At 38.4% G+C, this 25,773-nt stretch overlaps 2 protein-coding genes across 2 annotated transcripts in view; both read left to right on the top strand.

Moving 5' to 3' along the window:
* Window positions 1–7,316: 7,316 nt before the first annotated feature.
* LOC135737934 (uncharacterized) lies at window positions 7,317–8,897 on the top strand. Its single transcript, XM_065255788.1, has 2 exons — window positions 7,317–7,492; window positions 8,273–8,897. Exons 1-2 carry the CDS (start codon window positions 7,351–7,353, stop codon window positions 8,743–8,745), a joined length of 615 nt encoding a protein of 204 aa, XP_065111860.1. The 5' UTR covers window positions 7,317–7,350; the 3' UTR covers window positions 8,746–8,897.
* Window positions 8,898–11,925: 3,028 nt separating this feature from the next.
* disp1 (dispatched homolog 1 (Drosophila)) overlaps window positions 11,926–25,773 on the top strand; it is a 58,921-nt gene continuing 45,073 nt past the window's right edge. The window contains exon 1 of the mRNA XM_065256508.1: window positions 11,926–12,047. The gene's annotated coding sequence lies outside the window, so the exon portion shown is untranslated. The remainder of the gene's footprint in view (window positions 12,048–25,773) is intronic.

Below are 25,773 nucleotides of genomic sequence, written 5' to 3'. Positions count from 1 at the left end.
TGAGTTCTGGATGACCGCCAGAGGCAGTGCTTCTCACTGAATTTTATCTCTTTTGCTCATGCGCAGGTCGAGTCTAATAACAACAAAGTCATCACATGACCAGGTACGTCATGGGGATTCCCTCTATTTAACCCCGTGACATCCTGAAAACTGTCTCTACAGAATCTTCACGCAAGACTCCGAGTGACAGTGTGCTCTGGCGGTCATCCAGAACTCATAGAACCGTAGTTACATACGTAACTCTCGTTCTATTTCGTTCTTACTGCCCGCCAGAGGCAGTGCTTCTCACTGGATGGCTCATAGCAACAAGGTCACAAGGAGGCAGCTCCTCACCTTACGCTGAAGTTGAGGATCCCAACAGGACTGCCGTTTCCATGGCGCCAGGGGCTGCCACATTAACCCTGTAGTATCTGGAAAAGGTATCAGTGGATGACCAATTAGCCGCTGCACAAATGTCCATTAGGGAGACACCTTTTAATGCTGCCCAAGATGTTGAGATACTTCTCGTCGAATGGCATTTTATGCCTGCTGGCACAGTCAGGTTGTTGGCCTTATATGCCTGGGCAATGACCTCCACCACCCAGTGTGACAACCTCTGTTTTGACAGAGGCTGCCCTTTTCTTGGCCCGCCGTAGCAGAGAAAGAGTTGGTCAGACTGTCGCAGTTTCTCTGTAGCATTCAGATAGCCCCGAAGGGCTCGCACAGGGCATAGTTGTTCTGTTGGATTGCCATCTTGTGTGTCAGACACAGAATTCCTAAGTGCTACCAACTCAATTGGTTGATTCCTAAATGACGTTGAGAACTTTTGGGTAAGAATGAGGGATTAGGCCACAACATCACCATTGTTCCATCTGCATTCCAACGCATGAGGACGTATTGGTTGACAAAGCGTGGAGCTCACCAACACGTTTGGCTGACGTTATTGCCAAATGAAATCCAGTCTTTATTGAAAGCCACTTAAGGTCACACTGGTCTATTGGCTCAAAGGGGTGTTGTGTAAGTGCCCTTAGAACCAGACTGAGGTCCCATGCGGGTACCCTAACGGTTGAAGCAGGACGCAATCGCTGTGCACCTTTCAGAAAGCGTGTGATTAGAATATGTGACCCAAGTGACTGATCATTCACTTTTACATGCTGGGCAGAAATTGCGGCCACATATACCTTTAGGGTAGAGGGAGCCCCGTTATTGTCCAGCAGGGACTGCAGAAAACATAACACCATTGGCACTGGGCAGTGTTCTGGGACCAACCCTCTTGGTGTACACCAATCAGTGAAAAGCTTCCATCTACAAGCATAGATATTCCTGGTGGAAGGTGCTCTAGAATTCAAAATTGTGTTTTGTACCTTATCGCCACAAGTCTTTAGCAGTAGTTCTGGCTCCTCAGCGGCCAGACACAGAGCTGTAGCCGATCTGGGTGTGGGTGCCAAATCTGCCCCTGTACTGTAACTGAAGGACTAAGTCCCGTCTCCTGGGTAGGCTCCAGGGCTACCCCTTAAGAGGCCGGCATAACATTGGGAACCAAGGTCTGCCTGGCCAGTTCGGTGCCACTAGGAGCATCCTGTGGTGCCCTTGAAGAATTCTGTGGAGAGTTGGCAGAATTAAGGGGTTCGGGGGAAAGGCATAGAGTAGAAGATTTGGCCAGGCATGCGCCAACGCATCCTGACCCAGCGGGCTGGACTTCTCTGTCAAGGAGAACCACAGGGGACAGTGGGTTGAGGTTTCGGAGGCAATTTCTATTTTATTTTATTTTTTGCTCTGTACAGCACAGAAGTCAACTTTTGTTGTGTTTATTTGTGCTTTATAAATAAATGAAATGAAATGTGAGACAACTATAAGACTAAACAACAATGAAATCAAAAAGACATTTGAAACACAGAAATATAATGAATGATTAAATAAATGAATAATATAATAAAATATAATGAATAAATGAATGAATAAAATGAAATGATAATATAAATGAATAAATGTATAAAATATAGAAATATATTAATGAATGAATAAATGGATAATATAATGAATAAATGAATAGAATATAGAATAAACAATAATATAATGATAAAAATTATAATAATGAAATTGATAATAATAATAAAAATAATATTGAATAATCAAATAAACAATGATATGGATAACTAATGATTATAATGATTATGTAAATAAATGATTAAAAAATAAACTAAAAAATTCAGGCATGAAAACGGGTCAGAGATGAAAAAGGTGAAAAGGGTGCTCGAGCAGCGGGCTCCCTCCAGAATAAATATTACGGCCTCATTAGGGGACATGCTGTAACTTAACTTCGGGTTCCAAAACCTTAGTTAACTTTAAATTCAAGGATCTTTCAAGGACTTTCCAGGTCAAATACCCTCAAATTCAAGGACTAAATGGGGGACACATTTCGAGTGAGAGCAAGGTTACATTGTGTTACCCTTTAAGATATATTGTTTCAGTTCCCTTTCGAGGGAACTCGCGCTGGGTCACTGCGGTGACACTTTGGGGACGCCTCCAGGGGTAAGTGTGTCTGAATGTGAATATCAAATTCATCCAATGGTGAGGCTTAACGACAAAGACAGGGTGACGCAGGAACCAGGTATTATAACTATTGCCAAAGACGGTGTTACAGTGAGGCGGGAAGTATGGGAGACGCAGCGCCTCGTTCCCTGACAGTTACATACGTAACCCGAGACGTTTTCATTTGTCAAACACACAAAAAAGCATTTTGGTATGAATCAACATTCACATACAGAAGATATAAGCATTTAAAGTGAACAGTTTAGCACGTGTGCATAAAAAGTCTAGAGTTTTTATGATATTATCCTACACTACACAGGGATTTTTTTCCAGAAAACTTCTTGCATAAAATAGATTCAAGCACTTTCAATGACCTGTATCTATGTATGTATATTTTCACAAACTTCCCAGGGCCTTGAAATTTTCCCCCTCAGATTCACAAACTTTCAAGGATTTCAAGGACCTGTGGGAATCCTGTTAACTTGTTTATTCTTCAGGCATGTGATTGGCCAAGGACAAAAAAAGAAGCAAGGAACTCAACATCCCTGCAGAAACAAAATGCACACCATAACATACGCAAAAAATACATTATGACCATTATTTAAATTATTTATTTCTGACAGACAATTTAGATTTGAAATGTACAATGTAAACATTTTACTGAAACAGAGAGAGGTCACAGATTTCGGTAGGCTGTTATACTGTCCGTCAGATTGTGTGACCCTGCTGTATGTGTGTGTAAGTGTTAACATCAGGTCAAAATGCATTTGATGATATATTACAGATGAGATTAGACATCAACAGAGTGAATTTGAGTAACATTATTGCAATTCTGAATGAAACAGAGAGAGGTCACAGATTTCGGTAAGCTGTCTACCAGATTGTGTGTGTAAAATTAATAGCAACAGCCCCAAGTAAAAAAACAAAACATGTGTGATGTATTTTAGATAAGAACCTATTTCGCGTTATTTTAATCGGGGCGTTCGTTTCTCACAAAGTCTGACTGCTTCATTCATACGCTAGACTAGAGCGAGCGAGGGTAAATGACGTCATCGCTCAGTGGGCGGTCACGTATATCGTTAGAAACTCCCTTGCCGCGCTCACGATAATGTGCACGGGCGCCCGGCGTGGTCTCGCGTGAACAATTGCTAAATGGCGACCTCTAGTCACAGAATACGATAGGTCACAGAATTCGATACACTGACACATATGAACTGCTCACTTATAATAAACTGTATATATGAGAATACTTGCAGAGACTGTGGCATTACAAGATAATTTGAGCGTATATCTCCTGTCAAGCCCAAAGAAATTATGTGTTTGCGTGACTTTAGAAACACGCGTTTCAGTGCGTGGGCTTTTGAGTTTGTGTGCGGATGCGCACCGAAAAACAGTTCACTTTGGCATCTTTGTCGCTAAAATAGTCTAAAATCGCTTAAATGTTACTGTAAACAATAAACTTTCTTATTAACAGCATTTCATGCAATATTTAGCAGTTTTACTATATTTACATTTACGTATTTACAGCAGTAGGCTAGTAACGTTAGATCAATGTGACTTACAAGCGAGGAGTATGTCCATCATTCATTCCAATCCATTACAATCAAAAATCTTTCAGATCACTTTGCAATGTCAGTCTGTGTATATACTGTATGTTGTTTTAATTGATATCATTGACAACCTAGAAATCTACAGTTATAGTTTTACAGCGTTTTGTGTCTTAAACTTACCTTAATGTCCCAAAGGCAGTCGCTCTACGTATCTTCGACAAGCATCTGAAGCATATGATGAAGTACACAGAAAAGGCGGATTACATCACAGTAGTGCGAGAGCGGTTCGAAAGCAGAGTCCAAATCTAATGTCTGAGATATATGTTGGATGACGGCAAAGGGCGCCATTTTAACTATTTAATGCAGGGGTGGGGAACCCTGGTCCTGGAGGGCCACTGTCCTGCGTAGTTTAGTTCCAACCCTAATCAAACACACCTGAAATTAATTTCAAAGTAGTCCTGAAGACTTTAATTTGATTTTTCAGGTGTGTTTGATTAGGGTTGGAACTAAACTCTGCAGGACAGTGGCCCTCCAGGTCCCAGGGTTCCCCACTCCTGATTTAATGATTGGATTCCACAACTGATAACAACAACAAATCAACACATACATACAAGACAATACAGCGTTTCGTGTAGGTGTAGCAAGTGAACACAATTTTAATTTAAGAAACTTACTATTGCGCTTCTGATTTGGCTGATAATGAATTGAGAATGAATTGGCTGTGAGAATTTTCATTCCAAAATGACGGCCGCGCTACTGAAGCGCCACCTAGTGACTGTTGCCAAAAACGAATGAGAGTTTCCCCTCTTGTACTTCTATACTCTTTGCTACAGCTGACGGCAGAGTGAATGAACCATGTTGATGGATTAGAGAGGTGAGATTGTTCTGGATATTTAAAAAATAACTCTTTAAACCTTTGACCGGTTCATATTCTGAATAAATAATATCCATTAAAGCCGCCATAACTTCTTTTTTATAACCACACGGGTTAGGATAATCTTCACCAGTACACGGGGAAGGAGCATAAACACGTCTCATATTTCTTCTACATCCTTCAATTTCCCTATTATACATATAACATGGGTCATAGTCTATCGGCGTTTCAACCCAATACCACGGATGTTCCCGTACAAACACATCTGAATTGATCTTGAAGGTCTTGTATTTCTCCAGCAAAGAATCCAGGAAACCTAAATACAAACTGATTGCAACTTTGACTTTTTCAACAGAGTGTGTTTCAGGTTCACAGTCCTGAAGTCGAGCCTCATGGATCAGCATCTGGACGTGGAAGGCAGCTCCGTTGACCCAGATCTTGAACCCACGACTGCTCATCTGTCCATCATCCAGCAAGGAGTTTCCAAGGATGGTCAGATTCATGCTCAGCTGCTGTTCCAGTCTCCCTATTTCCTTTTGTAACTGTGGTGTATCGTTAATGAACATTGCATGGCGTTTCAGATACTCTGACATTGTGTCTCGGACACTCGAAGCTTTCTCTTTCCCAAACACACGTCGTATCAGGTTGTATGTGGGTTCATCTGTCTGAGTGTTGAGCTTGATGGCGATCTCTATGATCATGGAAATCACAAAAGCTCCAAGTCCAACAGCATCAGAGACTGATTTCAGTGCACTAATGGCAGATCCAAAACTATTGATGTAATCCGGCACCTTGTTGAGTATCTCATTAGAGTAATCCTGCAGCACAGCGTTAGAGTCAGGACCAGAATATTTCAGCAGATCCGGATCTATGCCTACATCTGGTAAGAGGGTTGGTTGACATAAAATGTCTTCATAAATCAAGCGAGCAGACTTAGCAAAGTCCTCTTTTGAGTATGACTTGCCCATGATCTTTCCTCTTGATCTGTGATCGCTCACACAAATTCAGATGTCACCCTACCAGCAGACTACTCGACTGAACACTAGTCTCAGCCTAAGATGCTGAATCCAACTCCCGATTCGCCCATTTGGAGCTCACTGCAGTGTTTTGCTGAGAGGCTTCTCACTGCAGAGCAAATGGGTGGAGCTAACGTGAGCTAGACGTCCAGCGAGAAGCAGCTAGAAACGTCACGTCAAGCAGAGAGGAGCTGACTTATTGCTATTTAAATAGCAGTTTATGAACAAAATTTATTCACATGACACATTTAAACGAACGTTATATAATCTCACAGTGTACACTGCAGTTTCCAGGCTTAGGGAATCACTGAATCATTACTGACATCAACCGTCCATCAAACCACGATATCCCAAAAGAACAAATAGGAAATACTAGTCTGTACCGTGCGTTGAAATTAACTCAAGAGGTGTAATTTACTTGCCTATTTCAGTTGCAATTTCACAATAAATCGATCAGATGAATCACATAGGAGACGAATTACAAACGAATCACTCTTGAGATGAATCGACTGATATGTCGTTTGAATGGCAGGGAAACTCAAATCTTCTCAAAACAGTACTTTATATCACGGATGGTCCACGGATGGTCGGCACTTCACGCAGCCCCTTTGCGACTCAACATAGGAAATGAATGACTTCCGGCTTATCGGCCGTTGTTTGTCGTGTGCAGTGGAAAGGCGGCTTTACAGTCCACAAAACAGTGCTGTCCTTTATCCGACCAAGACTCCGACTCCGAGTTCTCTTTAGGGATGGCTGCCGCGAAACTGACGTTTCGACACTTGTGTCGGGAACCCAAAGCGTAGATGTTTCGAAACACCCATGTCACGTGATGAAGTGATTCGAAACACCAAAGTCATGTGACTATGGCTAAACGATGTGGTGCATTTCACAAGTGTTTCGAAAGGTGGCGTATGTGTCGAATCTGTGTTAGACTGACAGGGTAGGAAAAAATACAATAGTGTCATTTGAAAGATACATTTAACTAGAGGGCGGTAAGCACGGAACTCTAGTCGGGTATGCATAAAAATTTATTATCTTTAAAAAAAAATCACGGTGTATTTTGTAAATAAAATTATTTAAATATAATTACAAAATATAATTACATCACATGCGTTATGACTATTTCTCTCAGCGCAGGTAGTGTGAACCAATCACATCTGGTTATGCAAATGTTTTTTAATATAATTTTTCAGGTGGATTTTATTTTTGTGGAAGCCAATTATTTAAAATATATATATTAAAAATGGCTACCTTGTTCAAAAGCCTCTACTGTTTAAAGAACTACTATAATGTATCTCTGATGACTCTGTGCGTATTGTGAGCCACCGAGCGCCCTCTAGAGGAGAAACTGCGCATGCGCTGACGGCAACAGTTGTTATCTGCTACAGTTTGCAGCCCAATGCTATTAGCAATGGAGGAGAGGTTAATAGCGGCGGTGTCCGACTATCCAGAGTTATACAATTCAACAATAAATTCATACAAAGACTCTGCTAGAAAAGCCAAAGCATGGCGAGCTGTAAGTTTACAGGTTGAAATACCAGGTACGAGATAAGATTTCTAAACTTTTACTCCCAAAACAGCTAACTTAGCTGCTAGCTTGTTGCAGAGAAGGCTAACAAGAATCCAATTTTAAAGATTTAATTTTAGATATCCGTGATATTTTCTCGACTTTTAGGGTTAGTTTAAAAATAGGTTTGAGTTACAGAAATCATTTATGGGTGAATTGGTTAAACTTGACATTTTGTAGTTGTGCAAACTTTGACCCAGCTCTGGACATTAAGTGTGATATGATTGCATCTAAAAGTTTGATTTTAATAGATAAACTAACTTAAATTACACAGCAAGTTGCCTAAATCCGAGGTATTTTATAGTAAACAATTTGATTTATTATTATTATGCTATAGACAAACATTTATGTATGCTTCATGTAACATTTCTGTAAAGCCAATTGTTTACAAAAATGCAGGTAATTTCTTTGAAGTTTTACCTGTTTTTTAATACATGTTTGGTCATATATATATATATATATAATATATACTCTCAAATTGGTCTTTGGCATAAAATTTGTTATAACTTTTTTATTTCAATGCACTTATTATTGAGGAGTAAACATCACTGTAAGTGTAAAAAAAAGCAATAAGTGATGATCTCTGGTTAACATTTCAAGTTTCATGTTCCTATTCTTTATTTAAACTATGACACACACTTTAAATTACAGTTATTTTATGATATCATTGTTTATTGTGTTTAATATTCACACAGTTTTTTGTATAACGCCCCATGTGTCATCTTTACCATCTTGCTGTTGTTTGTCAATACAGAGGAGGACTGCCGCCGGAGATGGAAGAGTTTGCGGGATATGTTCATCAAAGACAAACGTGCAGAGCAGCGGAGACGAGCGTCAGGAACGTCTCACCGCAGTTGGAAGTACAGTTGGCAGATGTCGTTCTTAACCCCTTTCATTCAGTCCAGATCGCTGGCGGCGGACGAGCCCGAGGAAGACAGAGATGACGAAGACAAGGAGGAGGAGAGGACGGCGGACGGAAACTCTTCGTTCGACGTTCAGGACTTTCAGGAGGATCACGGAATGCTGGACGGATCGTCTCATTACGCGGCGTCCGGCTCGCAAGGACCGGGACGGAAGCGGAAGTGGCAGACGGAGGGGACGGATGATCTGGAGGATGAGATGTTTCTGTTTAGCCTGTTGCCGTACTTGAGGCGGCTGCCTTACGCTAAGAAAAGTGCAGTAAAATTAAAAATTCACCAGCTATTGTACGAGGCAGAGTTTAAGTGATGTTTATAGTTTCTTCATATTTTTCTATCGTTTATTGACATTAAAGTTCTATCTGCTGCATTTTATAACGTTCCTAACAGATATTGTATCAAAGCTGGTGGATGTTAATGTTTGTTTCTTCAGAGTTGATTAAACAGACATTTTCCATCTGATGAGGACTATATTGAGTTTGTGTAAAGTTGGGTTTTAAAAAGGGAAATACAAAAAAACATTTCCCTCTTGCCTGAAGTTTATGCTTATGCAGAAAATGTGGGGCTCTTGAGGAGCATTGGGCTGAAGCTGGGTAAAACGACAGACAGGTTGTCTGAACTTTCAAACCAATTTTACTTTATTCCTCACTGGTAAAAAATGTATGTGACCTTGGACCACAAAACCATTTTAAGTCGCACGGGTACGTTTGTAGCAACAGCCAACAACACGTAATATGGGTCAAAATTAGATTTTTTTCTATGCAAAAAATAATTAGGATATTAAGTAAAGATAATGTTCCTTGCAGATAATTAGTAAATGTCCTACTGTAAAATATAAAAAAATTTATTTATCTTTAGTAATATGTGTTGCTAAGGACTTCATCTGGACAACTTTAAAGGCTATTTTCTCAATATTTTCATTTTTATGCACCAATCGTTGTATCTAGGCCAAATATTGGGTCTCAGTCACTAAGCATGCCTACGCACAAATTTGTTCGTAAAATATGTGCGTACTGACGTTTTAACTTACAAATCATGATTCAACAAAAACTTTCATACTAAAAGTTCTTCTAAATGTTTGCAAAATTGAAGATCAACTTAGACCACATGTACGCAATAATCATGAACAAGGAAAATGAACCCTATAACATCTGTCTCGCATTTTATATATATATTTTTTTGTTCATGATTTGTAAGTTAAAACGTATGTACGCACATTTTACAAACAAATTTGTGCGTATGCATGCTTAGTGAATGAGACCCATTGTCTTATCCTAACAAACCATACATTAATGGGAAGTTCATTTGATTAAATCTCTGTTAAAGAAAACCCTTATGACTGGCTTTGTGGTCCAGGGTCACATGTTTACTCTCCAGTGTACAAACAACACAATGCTAGTGTAAAGTAAAATAAATAGACCAGTCAAATCTCACTATGAAGACATTACTGCCTTTGGCATCTTGTACATTTGTGAAAGTGAGTTCTCTCTACATTCACTATCATAAAGAATAAAAACAGACAGGGAGCATTAAGTTATGCAAGTAATTTCACACACACACACACACACACACACACACACACTTCTCATTTATGAGTCTTTTCTTCAGAAATTAATGATGTTGTAAAATAACCCATTTGACGTGTGTTATATTAAACCAGGTTCAATACTTTGTGACTGTGATATATATGTGTGAGAAGGATGTTTAAGGGTTGAAGGGGCACACTAGGTAACCATGACCACTAACTAATCACCACTAACCAATGTCATCATCTGCAATTATGCAACATTTTGTTAATGTCCTAATATTTAGATGTTAATAAATATTTAATATAGCATACTTAATTGGCCATTCATTAAATTAATAATTAATTTGATTGTTAAATATAAGTGAGATTTATTGAACGTTCTGTTGCATGAGTATTTTACAGTCAGTGGTTGGGTTCAGAAAGGCACTGTACTATTTTTACTAAATTATTATGTGAAACCGTTCTCACATGGCCATTTCCAATGAATCACAATCCACTAACCTTTATGACTGATTATTTAATAAATACACATTCATACAGACAACTGAATAAAAATCAAAACACTTTTTTATTGTTTGCCTACAGTATCAGGTTGACATTAACAGTATCACAGCATATATTCATGTTACTGAATAAACAAAACCAAAATACAAGAAGTAGAAAATAATGATAATTAAATAGTAAATAAAAGGCAATTAAAGGAAGTTAAAGGGGCCATGGCATTAAACGTCCATGTTTTAAGTGCTATAATTGGGTCCCCAGTGCTTCTATCAACCTAGAAAATGTGAAAAAGATCAACCCAGTAACTTAGTTATAGTAAACCATTTTCTGTAAGCATGTGAAAAAATAGCTCGAAATGTAGCTCTCCTTATGATGTCATAAGAAGATCTTATTATAATAATACGGCCCTTTAATTTGCACTATTCAACCATGACACTGACATTTAGTGCAGAGAGAGAGAAAATAATAATTGACTGCACAATTGAGTTTGAATGGCATCAAACCAGCATTATGGTGATCAGTGTTTGCATCATCGGCTCATTTGCATTTTAAAGGACACACCCAAAATGGCACATTTTTGCACACACCTACAAAGTGACAATTTGAACATGCTATAATAAATTATCTATATCATATTTTGAGCTAAAACTTCACATATGTGCTCTGGGGACACCAAAGATTTATTTTACATCTTAAAAAAAGTCTATGCCATGGCCCCTTTAAAGGCAGTCCTGTGTCTCTGTTTGTTTGTCAAGAGAGCTCTTTTATATATTTCCAAAGAGGAGACCATCAGCAAGAATTTGTCAGAGTTTTGATGTTTGTCATATGTGAGCTTTTTTAAGTGCCAACCATGTGGCAATCTGTAAGATCCATATTTTAAAAGAGTGAGCCTGTGCAGACCAAAGTACAAAATGCATTTTTAGCTAAACGTACAAGGACAAGGATCGTTTTTAAACAGGCTTCTCACATTAAGATTTAATAAATACAAAGCAGTTAGTTCAATGAGATGTATTTTCTTACAGTATGGCAAAATTTTGTTGCAGTACCAAATACACTTGAAACATTTATAAACATACGCATCAATGTAAGATAGTATATCCTATTAAAATGTAAAGTTAAGCTCAGGAATCCCAAGGGAAGTACATTTTGTATACACATGATCACATACAACAGCCCAATCTTCTTCTTCAATGTTTTGAACAAAGTCCTTCTGCCAAACCCTTCAGTAACAGAAAGGCAGAAGTTGCAAGATGTAAAAATCTAAACACTTTTACTGGAGGTCACGTGACAACTGTGTAATATTGTCTAGTATACATAACGATGATCCATCGTTATGTATACGTTATGATCCACACTACTGAAATAGTGCGAGTAGTATGCTGTTTTGAATCTAGTAGCCAGTGTGTTTGTTGTCCGTCGGATCTGCGCAGGTCTTGTGTGAATGTCGGGTCGGGTTCTGCCCCTCACTTCCTGTAGATCTGCCCACCTACCCCATCATCATCATCATCTCACTCACGTTATGATCATCTGAGCTCTCACAGACGCTAAACTCAAACTCGACCACCGTTCATAGCCGCACTCAGGTAAGATACATTTGGCGCGCCTTTGTTACTTTGTATCTTTTTATTCTTTATGACGTATCGTGCATCATGACGCATGCGTCTGTAAATCACGGCGCTCGTGTACGAACACTTTCGTATCGTGTATTCGTGCTGTCTCGCGTCGCATCAGCATTCAGATTATGAGAAAACTTAAGCTTGCATAGGACACAACTTTTCACTCTCAATCTGGTGTTTTTTGTGTTTTCTTTTTGTGTGTTTGTGTTGAGATATGTCACGTACTGTGACCGCATGTTCTCGAACCTCAGCTGGTTGTGTATTGGATCAGAAATGACTGAGATCATTGTGTTGAGTTGTATTGTTGCAGGAGGAATGCAGTAGTCTGCATTGTTATTCATCTGTCTGCGCAGCCACCAGTGTGTGTGTGTGTGTGTGTGTGTGTGTGTGTGTGTGTGTGTGTGTGTGTGTGTGTGTGTGTGTGTGTGTGTGTGTGTGTGTGTTTACTCTTCCCACCAGAGAAACTGTTGCAGTTTTTTCTACACCCCATCTCCCATAATTAACATGTTTCTGAAGATTCAAGGGGCACAGTTACACCCTAAATTTTGTGGCATATTTTACCCCAAATTAAGAAATGACTGTAGTGTGATCTTTTTTTATTTGTGTAAATTTATTATTACAGCACATGAGTATTTGTTTAATTTAAAGAATGGATGGATAACAGTATTTTTCTTCTAACATTTACACGTTTGGCAGATGCTTTTGTCCGAAGCAATTTACAGTGCATTACAATGTATAAACAATTTTTTTTACCAGTATGTGTGTTCCTTGGGCTCAAACCTATGACATTTTGCACTCCTGACATTTTGTTCTGTCCTTCTCCTTTAGAAACAGTTTATTGGTTGAAAGATGCCGCACATCTGTATTAATTTCCAGTCATGCATAAATACGTTTCAGACGTCTGCAGTGTTATTCGTCTTTGTTCTTATGTTGCTGTTTGACAGGTTGCTGCCGACCCAGATTGTAAATGTTTTACTGAAATGTCTGTGTCTTGACCCTTGATGTTGAAGCATTCACAGATTTATTGTGTCTGGGAATAACCTCAGGAGTTCCTGTACTTTAGTTTGTCTTTGCTTGCTGGATCAGATCAGCCAACTCCCTGATTCATTTCCCGCATTGTTTGCTTTAATACGTTATCAGAGAAGGTTAGATGATGAAAGTTCAATCGTGTTTCTTAAAGTCCCATGGAGAAATATGGAAATCTTTGCAAAAGCCAAAAATAAGCAAGTGCAATGAGAAATGGGTTTCTTTCTCTACCTAACTGCTCATCTGTACATCAGAGCTGATAGCTGGATGCCACAAAGTGAAGCGTATTTATGATCCTAAAATCTGCTTTGAGAAAAAAATGATTTTGTGCTGTTTTGTGAAGTTCACCCATGATGATGTTCATCCACAAGATGGTGCTGGTTTATCAACGGCCATGTAGGCAGTTATATCAGGTAAAGGATTGTGTGATCCTCACACAATTGAAATGTTATCTCGGTTTCACTTGTGTTCTTGGATTAATAATATAATGACGGTAAACATTGGCACCTAATACAAAGACCCAGAAATGTAATATATCCAGATTAAAACGTTGTCATTTGTGTCACTTATTGTTGATCAGTTATAGTGACGGTGACTGGCTGGATTCCTCTTTCCGCTCACACAGCATGTGTTTCCAAAATAAAGTGATGTTAGGAAAACAGATGTTGTTCTGCTAACTCTGACCTTCATGATAAGAAGCTGTAGAATCAATCAAAAAGACTTTTATAGTGAAGTGATTATAGTGTTAATAGTGAATTTGTTGTGGATGCAGACAGGAAGGAAGCAGAGGGTTTGTTGAGCATCACTCTTGAATTTTATGATTTAATGTCAACCTGTTTTCCCTTTTTGAGAATTTGTATTTAAAGCATCAAGGCATCTTTCACAGTTTTGCTTTAGGAAGTACTGACACAGCATACTAGTACCAAACATGTTTTGTTCATGGTTTAGGAAGATGAGTGCGTGATGTCACACAACATGTCTTTATTGTCATCTTCCAGATTTGGCCAAGTGACAGAAGGCTTGAAAACAATGAGTTCAAATTGGACAAATAACCTTTGACATCAACATTAAAAGATGGAAAGCTGTTTATCTGTCCTTTTAAAACTGCTTATTTGCTTTCCAGCGTAATTATATTATTAGTTGGCTTTTTATTTTGCACACTTAGCATATTTGCTTCCTTGCTGACTGCAACTCATTCACAGCCTCAAGGTATATGCTACAAACTAAAAATACTGATATATATATAATTTTTTCCACTATTTGCATCAGCTGATTGTTCAAAAACAGCCAATGATCAGTGCAGATTATATCCTGGCAATCAAAAGAGGCGGAAAACCCATCAGAGCTCATAAAGAGGGATTATTTTGAATTGGGTGACAATGACAACAGAATACTTATACGCTCTTTACTTCTAGGATCTAAAAAATCCATATCCTATCGCTTTCGGCTCAGAAATGTTTTTCGTCTCTGTTACAAACTCTACAAAACATTCATTTAACTTTGAAACACTAGAAGATCTTGAAAGATGTTTCATGTGGTTTCATATACCGCTGCTTCATTAGCTGAGCAAGGTCTTCCTCCAGGTGTCTCCAGGTTTGGCTGTCATGCAACCGGTGCTTTACATGACAGCTGGCTGCGACTGCGAGCAGCTGCGTGTGCTGCTTTAAAGTTTGGACCTGAGAGCGTGTGAAATTGCATTAGTGTTGTGTTAGCAGGATCCATCATCATGTGTGTGCTCATGTTGTGCGTGAGGTCATCAGAACACAGAATTTACTTTTACACCCTACAGACAAGCTCCTCGTTCTGACAGCTGGATGTTGACTTGTGTAGAAATGCATGGATATGTAGTTTTTCCAGTATGTACTTAATGCATTTATTAGGTTTTTGCTGTGCTAAAATCATAAAAAAAACATCAAATAATTTTAATGCAGATCTTTACACCCCTAGTACAAGGTGATGCTTTGTATCGTTTTTATTTTGTTGTTGTATGCTTGGGTAAATTTGAAACCAAAAACCTTGACTAGTTTATTGAATTTGTGGTTGGCATTTTGCTAATTAAATTAATCAACTGCAAAATATTTCCGTTTGGCACCAAGACTGATAAAACCCCAGTGTTACGATTTGAGATTTCAGGGTGACAGTAGCCAAGGATTTGGGTCATTTGAAGCAGATTTGACCTCGGCTAATCTTGTTTTGACCTTGGGCTTGTAGTAGCTGTTCAGTGCTCCAGATTGAGTTACTAATGCAACTAAAACACTGAGAATTAAATGGCAAAGAAAAGAAGGAAATGAGTCATTAGTCACAGTTTTCTTTTGGAAACGGAGGGTTAGATTTCAGTCAAAGTTAATTTGGCAGTCGAGTCACACTATCTCATGGATCGTTGTTAAACTCATAAGAGAAGAGAAATCATCTCAAATGAAATAAAATCATACTTCAGATTAAAAGCATACCCGGCTGGATGATATATAAAATACCACATTGTTTGCAATAAGTTAATATACAGGAAAAGTATTTTTTTAATTTAAGATGCATTTACTTTGCTTTTGGATATTGCAAATTTGAATAAAAAAAAGGCTACAATAGCAGTTTGGTTGAAGTAATGGGTTGTCCGATTGAAAAGACATTACATTTTAACCATTTCAGAGGAAATACATAAATATTAAGGTTAATACTGTGTACCATCAAAAGACCAAAAACATTTATATCTATATGAAGATCTCAGATGCAAAAGCCACTAAACACCATCTCTGTCAACAATGAGTTAATAATATTGACGAATGCTCTCGGCACATATTATACGTTAAAGGAATAGTCTACTCATTTTCAATATTAAACTATGTTATTACCTTAACTAAGAATTGTTGATACATCCCTCTATCATCTGTGTGCGTACACGTAAGCGCTGGAGCGCGCTGCGTCACTTCGATAGCATTTAGCTTAGCCCCATTCATTCAATGGTATCAAACAGAGATAAGGTTAGAAGTGACCAAACACATCAACGTTTTTCCTATTTTAGATGAGTAGTTATACGAGCAAGTTTGGTGGTACAAAATAAAACGTAGCGCTTTTCTAAGCGGATTTAAAAGAGGAACTATATTTTATGGCGGAATAGCACTTTTGGGAGTACTTTGACTTTAATATTGAAAATGAGTAGACTATTCCTTTAATCAAATACTTTCACTTAAAATTTGCTTAATCCTGGCCTTAGGCCATTTAAGAAATTTCAGAATCCGTTAAACGTAACGTCAAAGTCCTTAAAGTGCACGACAGATGAATGTAAAACAACCGTTGATCACATTCAAACTTCCTGTGAGTACTTGACCTGAATATAATCTGAATGTGGCAGCCACACGCATCACAGAGCTTCTTCATTTTTACTTTCTTACTTTCACCATTTGCAATATTTATATTTGCATCTTTTGTGATTTTATCAATACAATATACAACAAAACATAAAAAACACACTCATAAATCCAACAAACAATTTACCAAAGGCTAAAACATGTGATTTGTTAAAAGTAGCTTAAACTCATTTAGTGGCGGTAACGTGGTGAGCTTTGAGGAGGCGGCATTATATGTAAAACCTTTTTTTTCCCTATCTCTGTTCGAACCCTAAGAACTTTAAGATGCATCAAATCATTTGAGCGAAGTTTGTAGCGTCCGTTGGGGTTTGAGAGGTTAAGAGACAAGTAATGTGGATTAAGACTGCAAATCGACTCATAAATAAAACAATACCAATTAAAACTTCTTCGAGTATGCAAGGATGGTAACTCTGCCTTCTCATATAAAATGCATTGACAGCTACACCCAACAATAAAACGCAAGGCACTATGGAAAACTCTATCAAGTTTTTTTAAATAAAATATAAAATATATCTGCATAATCCAACAAAGGTAGAAATGTTGCAGATACCAGATACATTCTAGCATTAAATGAAAATCAGGGTTCTGTTTCTGTAATAAAAGCCAAGTTTTAACTTAAGTTTGGAAATTAATTTGTCAATATGTACTTTAAAACTTAACTGACTATCCAATACAATGCCCAAATATTTATAACTCATAACACATTCAATTTTAGTTCCTTGCAATGATAAAATTTCAGGAACATTTTTTGGTTCAGCTTTAAAGGTTGAAAACATCATTAATTTGGTCTTATCTATATTTAAAAGCAGCTGAAGTTCACAAGGGCGATACTCAACAGTGTTGAATGCTGACTGTAAACATTTAAGAGCTTCTGAAGCTGATGAAGCAAAGCAATAAATAAAAGTATCATCTGAATAGAGATGATATTTAATGTTTGGAATGTTATGACAAATATTATTTATGCATAACGAAAATAAAATAGGTCCCAAAACTGATCCCTGAGGTACGCCCTTTAAAACTGATAGGACAGATGACATACAGTCTTTCAAGACCACAGACTGTGTTCTACCTGATAGATAGTTAGCAAACCAATTTATTGCAGAATCAGAAAGACCAACAGTGGCAAGTCTTTTTAATAAGATGCCATGATCAACCGTGTCAAAAGCCTTTGATAAATCGAGGAAAAGAGCTGAACAAATTTGTTTACCATCTAAAGCCGTAGTTATATCACTGAACACTTTCGTTGCAGATGTAATGGTACTATGTTGTTTTCTAAAGTCAGACTGGAAGGGAGAGTGAATTTTATTTAATTCCAAATAACTTTACCCTTTTGTGTTGTTGTTGGGGACGTTTTCATCCACTATGGTTTTTTTTAGTCTTAATTTGGCAATAACTTTCTCTGTGTTTCAGCAAATGGAATGATCTTATATTAACACATATTTTGGGAAATTGCTCAAGAATGCACTGTGGGCAAATTTAATAACCTTTTGTGTTGTTCATGGGGGCTGAAAACATCTACTCAATTAAACTGCTGTCAAAATGTATCAGATGATTTTTTTTTAATGCTTTTTTCTCCCGTTATTTACTTTTCGTGGCAGTTTTTGCCCCATTGGCTTCCATTATAGTTACATTTTTTGATACCTTATTATCATGCATTCTTGATTGTTTTTGGTTTTTCCTTTTGCAAAGAGGAAAAATTTGTCATTTTTACTGTTGATCACCAAAAAAAAGTTAACTTTATTACCTGAGTCTACTACATACTGGTGATAAATCAGTTTAATGGGTTTCTGTAGCTTTAACTTGGTGCAGTTGTCTTTTGAAGCGTCTATCATACATTGCACACTGGCATATGATGGTCAGCACTGTCACATGCACTTTGGCTCCAGTAATTGAAACCAGCTCTTTTGTCGGACTTCCTGAGTACGTAAGCCGTAGACGGAAGAAATCGATACGTGTGACGCCGTTGAAAAGTCACATGTGAAATATTACAGTCGAAGTCATTACGGTCAGCTCTGAGTCTGTCAAATCGCTCTCTCGCCGTCAGTCCGCACAGCTGTCCGTGTGGGTATACTTGATATAATGGCGGATGTCGAGAAGAAACAGGTGTTGTGTATTAGTTCCACTTTTTTTAGTTCCCTCCAAAATGTCACCGCAGTGGATAGAGACGTCAGGGCGAATTACTGTGAAATACGGCCGCAGGTTTTCCTTTGACTTTTGCTACAAAACATCAACTTACCTTCTGAGTCTGGAAGGAGAAATGTCTTTAAGGTGGAATTCTATTAGAAATAGATGCCAAAGCGGATAAAGGCCTCGACGGGCTGCTATCCAAATAAACACTCCTTATTTTTCTTTAAAGTAAGCAGGAGACATTTTTGAAGGGTATTACAGAAGGTACGAATAACAGATGGTGGGTTCTGCCAATGAAATGCTATGATGTAGTCTGACGATCCATGAAAACCAGTTCACTTTAATAACTACATCATTGTAGTTCTCATCGCCACAGGGGAGGACGTCTGTGACCTTCGGTCCACTCGCTCAAACATTCGTTTCATTACACAACCAGCCTGCGTTTATCATGTTTAGATGCCTTCAAGACGGATGGTGCTGCTCAGAGTCGAGCTACAGCGTCCGTAAGTCTGCACCCTTAATTCAATGAGATAAATTGAAAAAATGTGCAAGTGTAAGTCATATTTACCGACCAGCATTGGGAGTGTGTTTCATACGCGTATTAAATCTTCAGCTCCATATGCTGGGCTGTAGAAGGGCTGAAGAGTTCATTTTAGGCTGACATTATACAGAGAAAGGGCTGTGAGTCTTTTGTACAGACCCAGGACATGGACCAAACTTCTCGCTCATACCCTTTTACTGGGTTTGTTTAATTTATTAAAGTTCGTTGGTTCTCAGAAATCTGATGACCATATATAAAGCATTTGAAATATATTAAAATAAATCAGATTTCTTTGTGGGGATCTAATGTAATTATACATTTCACATAAGGACTATTTGTACTTTTTTATTGACTAAGGGGGCGTGCACACCAAAGCTTTTATGCCCACGCCGGCCTTTTTTAAATTTTTTACAATGGAAGTTCTGCATTCAAAAAGCCAGCAGCTAGTGTTTTTTTTGTGCTGAAAGCTGGCGCTCGGTTGTAAAATATTCAATTTTGGGTGAAAAGCTTAGCTCTTCAATGTCAGTTTTCAAACAGCCGTCCAGTCACAGTGGAGGAGTGGCGGGACAAATATTACAACAACCAACCGATGCATCGCACAACGACTGATAAACAAATATGAAGTATCACAGCAACCAAAGCGCTCAGCTGAAGAAAGCTGGCGGTCAGCTTAAAAACCAGCTGGCATTCGGTCGGTGTCCTCCAAACGTTTTCAGCCGCATTTAAAAGCTTTGGTGTGCACACCCCCTAAAGCTAAGCTAAATAAAACGATGCTGGTTTTTGGTGTTTTTCACACCATCTACCAAAGTCAGTCACAGGACTTCATTTGGTCAATTCATCATGTCGAAGTGGTGGTGGTGGTCATGTGGGATTCACATCGGTTTCAGCATAGCCAACCAGTGCACAAGAATAATGGAAGTGAGGAAGCAAGCCAATGACGTATTGGTTTCTGACTAGGGTTGGGGTGATGACATCATCATTTTACAAAATATACGAATGGGATGTACACACTAGAGGTCTTCACGGGTCCACTTAGATCTGAAAAACTGATGTCCGACCCCAGACCCGATCGGGTTCGGGTCTAAAATTTTCACGTGTGCCTCGGACACAGGTTGCGTATAATAGTAGCGGCATTGGGTCTCGGGTAATTTATAATTAATGTGTTTTTGCCAAACGGACCCGAAGACCCGAACCCTCTCGCGTGTGTGCGTCAATGTCCATTCAAACCTCTCCTCAGTTTGCCAAGAGCGCTTGCGACATTGTGTGACTGGCGGTAGGTTAATTTTCATTGAGACAGATGTCAGTCAATTTTAAATGTACATTTTAACGATTACCTGTGTTTTGTTTTCAGATAACAATGTAAAACAAATGGAGCAGCTCGCCAAATTGGTTGCGAAACCAGCATGGTTTCTGTCTGACTGCTGCATGCGGGGCTGCAGACTGCACACATGTCGGTCGTGCCATTAACATTCGGGTTTAAAAAAATGTCACTGTTTCGGGTCGGACTCGGAAATAATTTTCTTGGGATTGTCTCGGGTCAGGTCTTTCTTTAAAAAAAAAAGATTTATGCACGTCGGGTTCGGTTATAAAGTGATTCAGGTAATTTCAGGTCGGGTACATTTATTTGGACCCGAGAAGACCTCTAGTACACACAACACCCTTGCGGTGCATCCACTCTGGGACCCGGTTTTAAAAAATATAGCGGTTTCAGGCTCCCAAAATGCTGGATTCGTCTGGATGAAATGTCGATACGATACAAAATGTTTACTTACGCAGCTAAACGCGTCTCCGTGTGGATGGGTTCCCAGTTTCCTATTTTGAATAATGCTGCGTTCACACTAAACGCGAATCATCACGTTCCTCGCTCTAGATTACTCGCAGGATTTAACTTCGTGTCATGCTCATTTTTCGCTGGAGTTGAATATTTTAAACTTGCGCGAAGACGTGTTTGAGGTGAATAGGATGTGTTTTTGTGGCAATCTCACTGCCCAATTAGCATAATTAGCATCGCCCCGCGTCAGCCTCGCGCAAATCGTTACATTTGCGTTTGGTGTGTACGTCCCATAATAATCACCAACTACTGCCGCAGGCGCAGACTTCACTGGACGTGCAACTTGGCCGCCGTCTTTTTGGTGTGTCAGGGCAACTTTGGTCCCTGACGTAGCCAACACATGGGCAATGTGAGTCAACCCGACAGTATGCGCTACAGTCAGCTTGGTTTGTCCCCACCCTTTAGCAGAAGCAAATGTTCATCCGGTTTTACATACTGTATACTAAAACTTTAACTATACTGTTATACTAAATAAAAAGTGATACTCAGATGCTATAATTTAGCCATAGATTTTTGGCGGATTAGAATATAATAAATGTACCCTATAGCAACTGTATGTTAACTAATGCATGTTAGCAAATGCAAAATGATAACCTACCTAGCAACCACTCAGATCACCCTAGCAACATGGTAGTGAGTTTTGCTAAAGAAGGTACCTCTCACATTTTCTTAGTGAAAGCGTCTAGTTAAGGACATTGTTAAAAGACGTATAAACAAATCAAAGAGTCTGTAGTTATTTTCTGTCCTGCTGTAGTTGTTTTGTTTCATTACAGAAGCATCCGGTCGGGATTTCGAGCATATGTTTGTGGAGAAAAGCAAAGGATTGTTGAAAGATGAATGATGATTTATTTACTTCTGAATACAGAAGGGAGTTGAGTATGTGACTGAATTGAGACGGCACAGAGGACTTTTTGTTGAATATATTGTGGGTTTTAGTTTCAGAGAAGACGGATGGTTTATATCTTGACCCTGTGCTCTGTTAGATTTACTTTCACACTTTCTGATGAATTTCTTTCATTACAGTCATTTTAAAATGAATCCAAATATCTTTGGTAGACATGCTGTTTATTTCTAAAACTGCCTCAATTCAAATTTAAGCAAAAATGTCTAAATGAAATGACAATGTTTTCGGAAATAAAGAATAAATCTTTGTAAGCAGCACTGTGCCACATCCTTTCGTGTCCTCTCTTGTGTTCAACAAAAGCCTCTCAAACCGAGTCATTGAGTCCAACAAGCTCTTTATCCATTCAACAAACACTCAGATGTGCTCATGCTTGGCAAGCGGATACGAGACTGACCTCACTTTTCCTGACATTTCTGTAGATCGTCCCATGATAGCACAGGGACTTTGTGCTTTTCCTTTCGAACCGCTCGCCCTATCGAAGACCCGCTCTATCTATTCATACCAGATTGGATGATTGAAGAAAAACAGATCAGCGAGTTTGATCCAAGTGTAGGACGTATAAGAAAAACAAATCATAAACACTACAATCTGTACCATTTCTATCTTGGTTCATTTTTTGCATCCACAAAATGGGTCCAATTCTGTAGGTGAAATAATGGCTGTGTCCTAATTCGAAGGCTGCGGCCTTTGAAGGCTGCATTTCAAAACCGATTGCAACACGGCAGCTCGACTGAAGGCTAATAAGGCCGTCCCAATTTGACGACTAGCTGCTTAAAATGCAGCCTCAGAATGCGAAAAAAGTTCCTCGTCACTGCTTTAGTATTGTAAATTATGTTAAATATTATTTCTGCAATACTGTGTATCGGACAACTTTGCAGGATACGTCCTTCGAAATGAATATCTATACAAAAGAAATACTTTTATTTTGACACAACCTTGAAATTTCACAGTCCTGTTGTCAATAAGCAGCATGACTCAAAGCAAATCATAAACACTACAAACTGTACGATTTCTATCTTGGTTCATTTTTTTGCATCCCCAAATTGTGTTTTCTCGGAAGCCAGATTTTTTAATTTTTGTGTTAAGTCAATTAATTCAATTTAGGCATTTTGGGAGCTTAAACTACTTCCCGTTTTGGTTGACTTTAAGTTTTCTAATAAAGTGAATTTATGAGGTGAATCAGTTCTGATGTGAATAAAGGCTGTTTGTTCACCTTCATCCAGGTGCTTGGACACATATGTCCTCCTCTATTTTTAAGATTTACCCAAAATGATGTCCATCTCAGACCTTTACCATCCCATGCAGTTTTTATCAGATGATCAGTCATATCCAAAAATGTTATTGTGAATCGATGTCATTGTAAAAAGCTCTCCAAGGGAGACGGAGGTCTTGCTGGATCTCAGATTAATTTTGGCATGAAACTTTTCCAGGTTTGCGGTGTTGAAATTGTGTTTCCTCTTCCAGATTGAGAAATTGTCAGGTGACACGATGAAGACCAGATGTCCCGCAATGTTTAACTTATTTTAGTGTACATATGAAGTCTTAAACATGATAAGTTGCTTTCTAAATTACAATAAGAAACCATATATATATTTATATTAAAAATAAAGTACACTGAATAAGACACTGGATAAAATACATTTTTATTAGATTAATCTAAGTATATTTTCAGTATTTATTTTATCTGAACTAAGTTTGGGAGGAGCACGGTCATGTGATCCAACCAATCCATGCGAACAGGTGTCTATAAATAGCCGTCCATCACCTATGCCACCTATCCCTCCTTCACCCCATCACCTCACTCTCAGCTAGTACATCTATCTCAGTTAAAGGAGGGGTGTACTCTGGGTTCAGGCTAAAATTCAGAGTTTGGAGACCTCCCCTCGGACACCACGGCAAATATGCTTAATCTCATTCCCTATTGAATACATGTTAATGCAAACTCGTGAATTGTAAGTGAGTTAACAATTTCCAACTGGTACTAGTTGATCTGTCGGTCTGGTCTGTTTGTGGGTTTTTGTTGGTCAGATAAAATTCTACCAGTGGATTTTGTGTCATAAACATACAGTATCTGTAGGTATCTGTCTTTTATAATATAAACAGAGCAATGGGATTAGACTTCCTCTAATGGGAAATTCCCAAAATGAAACTTCTGTCATTGTTTACAGTGTTTGTTTCAAGCACCATTGACTTATATAGTAGGATAAAAATATTGTGGATTCAGTGGTTCATTTAAAACTGTGTGGCTACATTGCTCAAATTATCTTTCTTTGTGATCAGCAGAACAAAAAAAATGTATACAGGTTTGATACGATGAGTAAATAATGACAAAAAAAGGTGAACTATCCCTTTAATGGGTAACAGTAATACATTACATTTGTTGTGTTTGTATCATTGTTTTCTTCTCCAATAAAATTTTATTCTACAAGCCTTTAAGACACACAATTGCAATTGTTTAGTTTAGCTTCTTTTATGTTTCATGCGTTTGGCAGAGAATGATCAGAATCATTTCTTTCCTGCCTGGAAACATGTTTTACTAAATCAGACATGTTAATACCCCAGAATCCTCTGGCTTGTCGACGTATCACTTTTACCCAGTGAATGAATAAAACCCTGAGTCTTGCATAAAGGGGACTTTACATATATGAAGTTCTAGCTCAAAATACCATATAGATAATTTATTATAGCATGATAAAATGACCACTTTGTAGGTGCAAGCAAAAATTTGTCATTTTTGGGTCTGTCCTTTGCAAATGAGCTGATCTCTGCACTAAATGTTAGTGCTGTGATTGGATAGTGCAGATTAAGGGGCGGTATTATTATAATAAGATCCCCTTCTGACATCACAAGGGGAGCCAAATTTCAATGAGCAATTTTTTCACATGCTTGCAGAGAATGGTTTACCAAAACTAAGTTACTGGGTTGATCTTTATCACATTTTCTAGGTTGATAGAAGCACTGGGGACCCAATTATAGCACTTAAACATGGAAAAAGTCTGATTTTCATGATATGTCTTCTTTACTAGAAGAGACCCGAATATCAGGTCACGGGGTCTTTAAACGTCTCCTCTCTCTCTCTCTCTGTTTTGATGGATTGTCTCTGTTTACCGGGCAAACGTTCCCATCAATCCAGAGTAAAGGAATGTGTCTGAAGAATGAGAGAAATGCATGTATTGATCAAAGGCTCTGTGCCGTAGGGTTGGGTGATATGAAGAATGCTCACCATATATTTACACTGAGAGATTTTCTCTTGTCTTGCATGGTTTAACTTTACTCTGTGAGTAAATGCATGTCTGTATATTACCATTAGAAAAGACATTCCTCAGTAAGAGTTTGATTTAGTTGTGTTATCTTTTTACTCAACAGCTGTGATTTTATTATTAATGTTTGCTGATTATCAGCACGTCAGACTTTATCGCAGTAATTGTCGGACTGCAAGCTGTGACAGCGGGGGATGCGAGTTCAAAACGTTTCTCAGACGTTGTCCGATCTTATTTAATCAAAAGAAAATGATGTTAATCTGCTTCATTTGTGTTCTTTGCAGGGAGTTCATACTTGTTAGCTCAGATCAGATCTCATTAAATTTCACAGCTGGTATTTCATATTTATGACTGTGAATGTGCATGGTCTCATCGTGTATCTGTAATGCCATGTGTAGGTTGGGTCAGATTTTTTTTTAAGTAACAACTGTGTTGTGTAGTTAGTTTTTTTTGCTCTTGAATGCTAATGATGGGACTTTAGCTCTCTAATGTGGACCACATGCTTCCTGTTAGAAAATGTCTGGAAATTTATCCTGGGCGCAGCTGAAAGGAAGGAAAGTGGTGCCTATGTTGGAAAAATGCATGAATGTAGTTTACATCATATTTGTTTTGTGAACCCAGTGACGCACAAATGTATTTGTA

Source organism: Paramisgurnus dabryanus, chromosome 12 (genome assembly GCF_030506205.2).
Source record: "Paramisgurnus dabryanus chromosome 12, PD_genome_1.1, whole genome shotgun sequence".
In the NCBI taxonomy this organism is placed as follows: Eukaryota; Metazoa; Chordata; class Actinopteri; order Cypriniformes; family Cobitidae; genus Paramisgurnus; species Paramisgurnus dabryanus.
The sequence above is the reverse complement of the archived record's forward strand: the minus strand, read 5'-3'. Positions and strand labels throughout refer to the sequence as shown.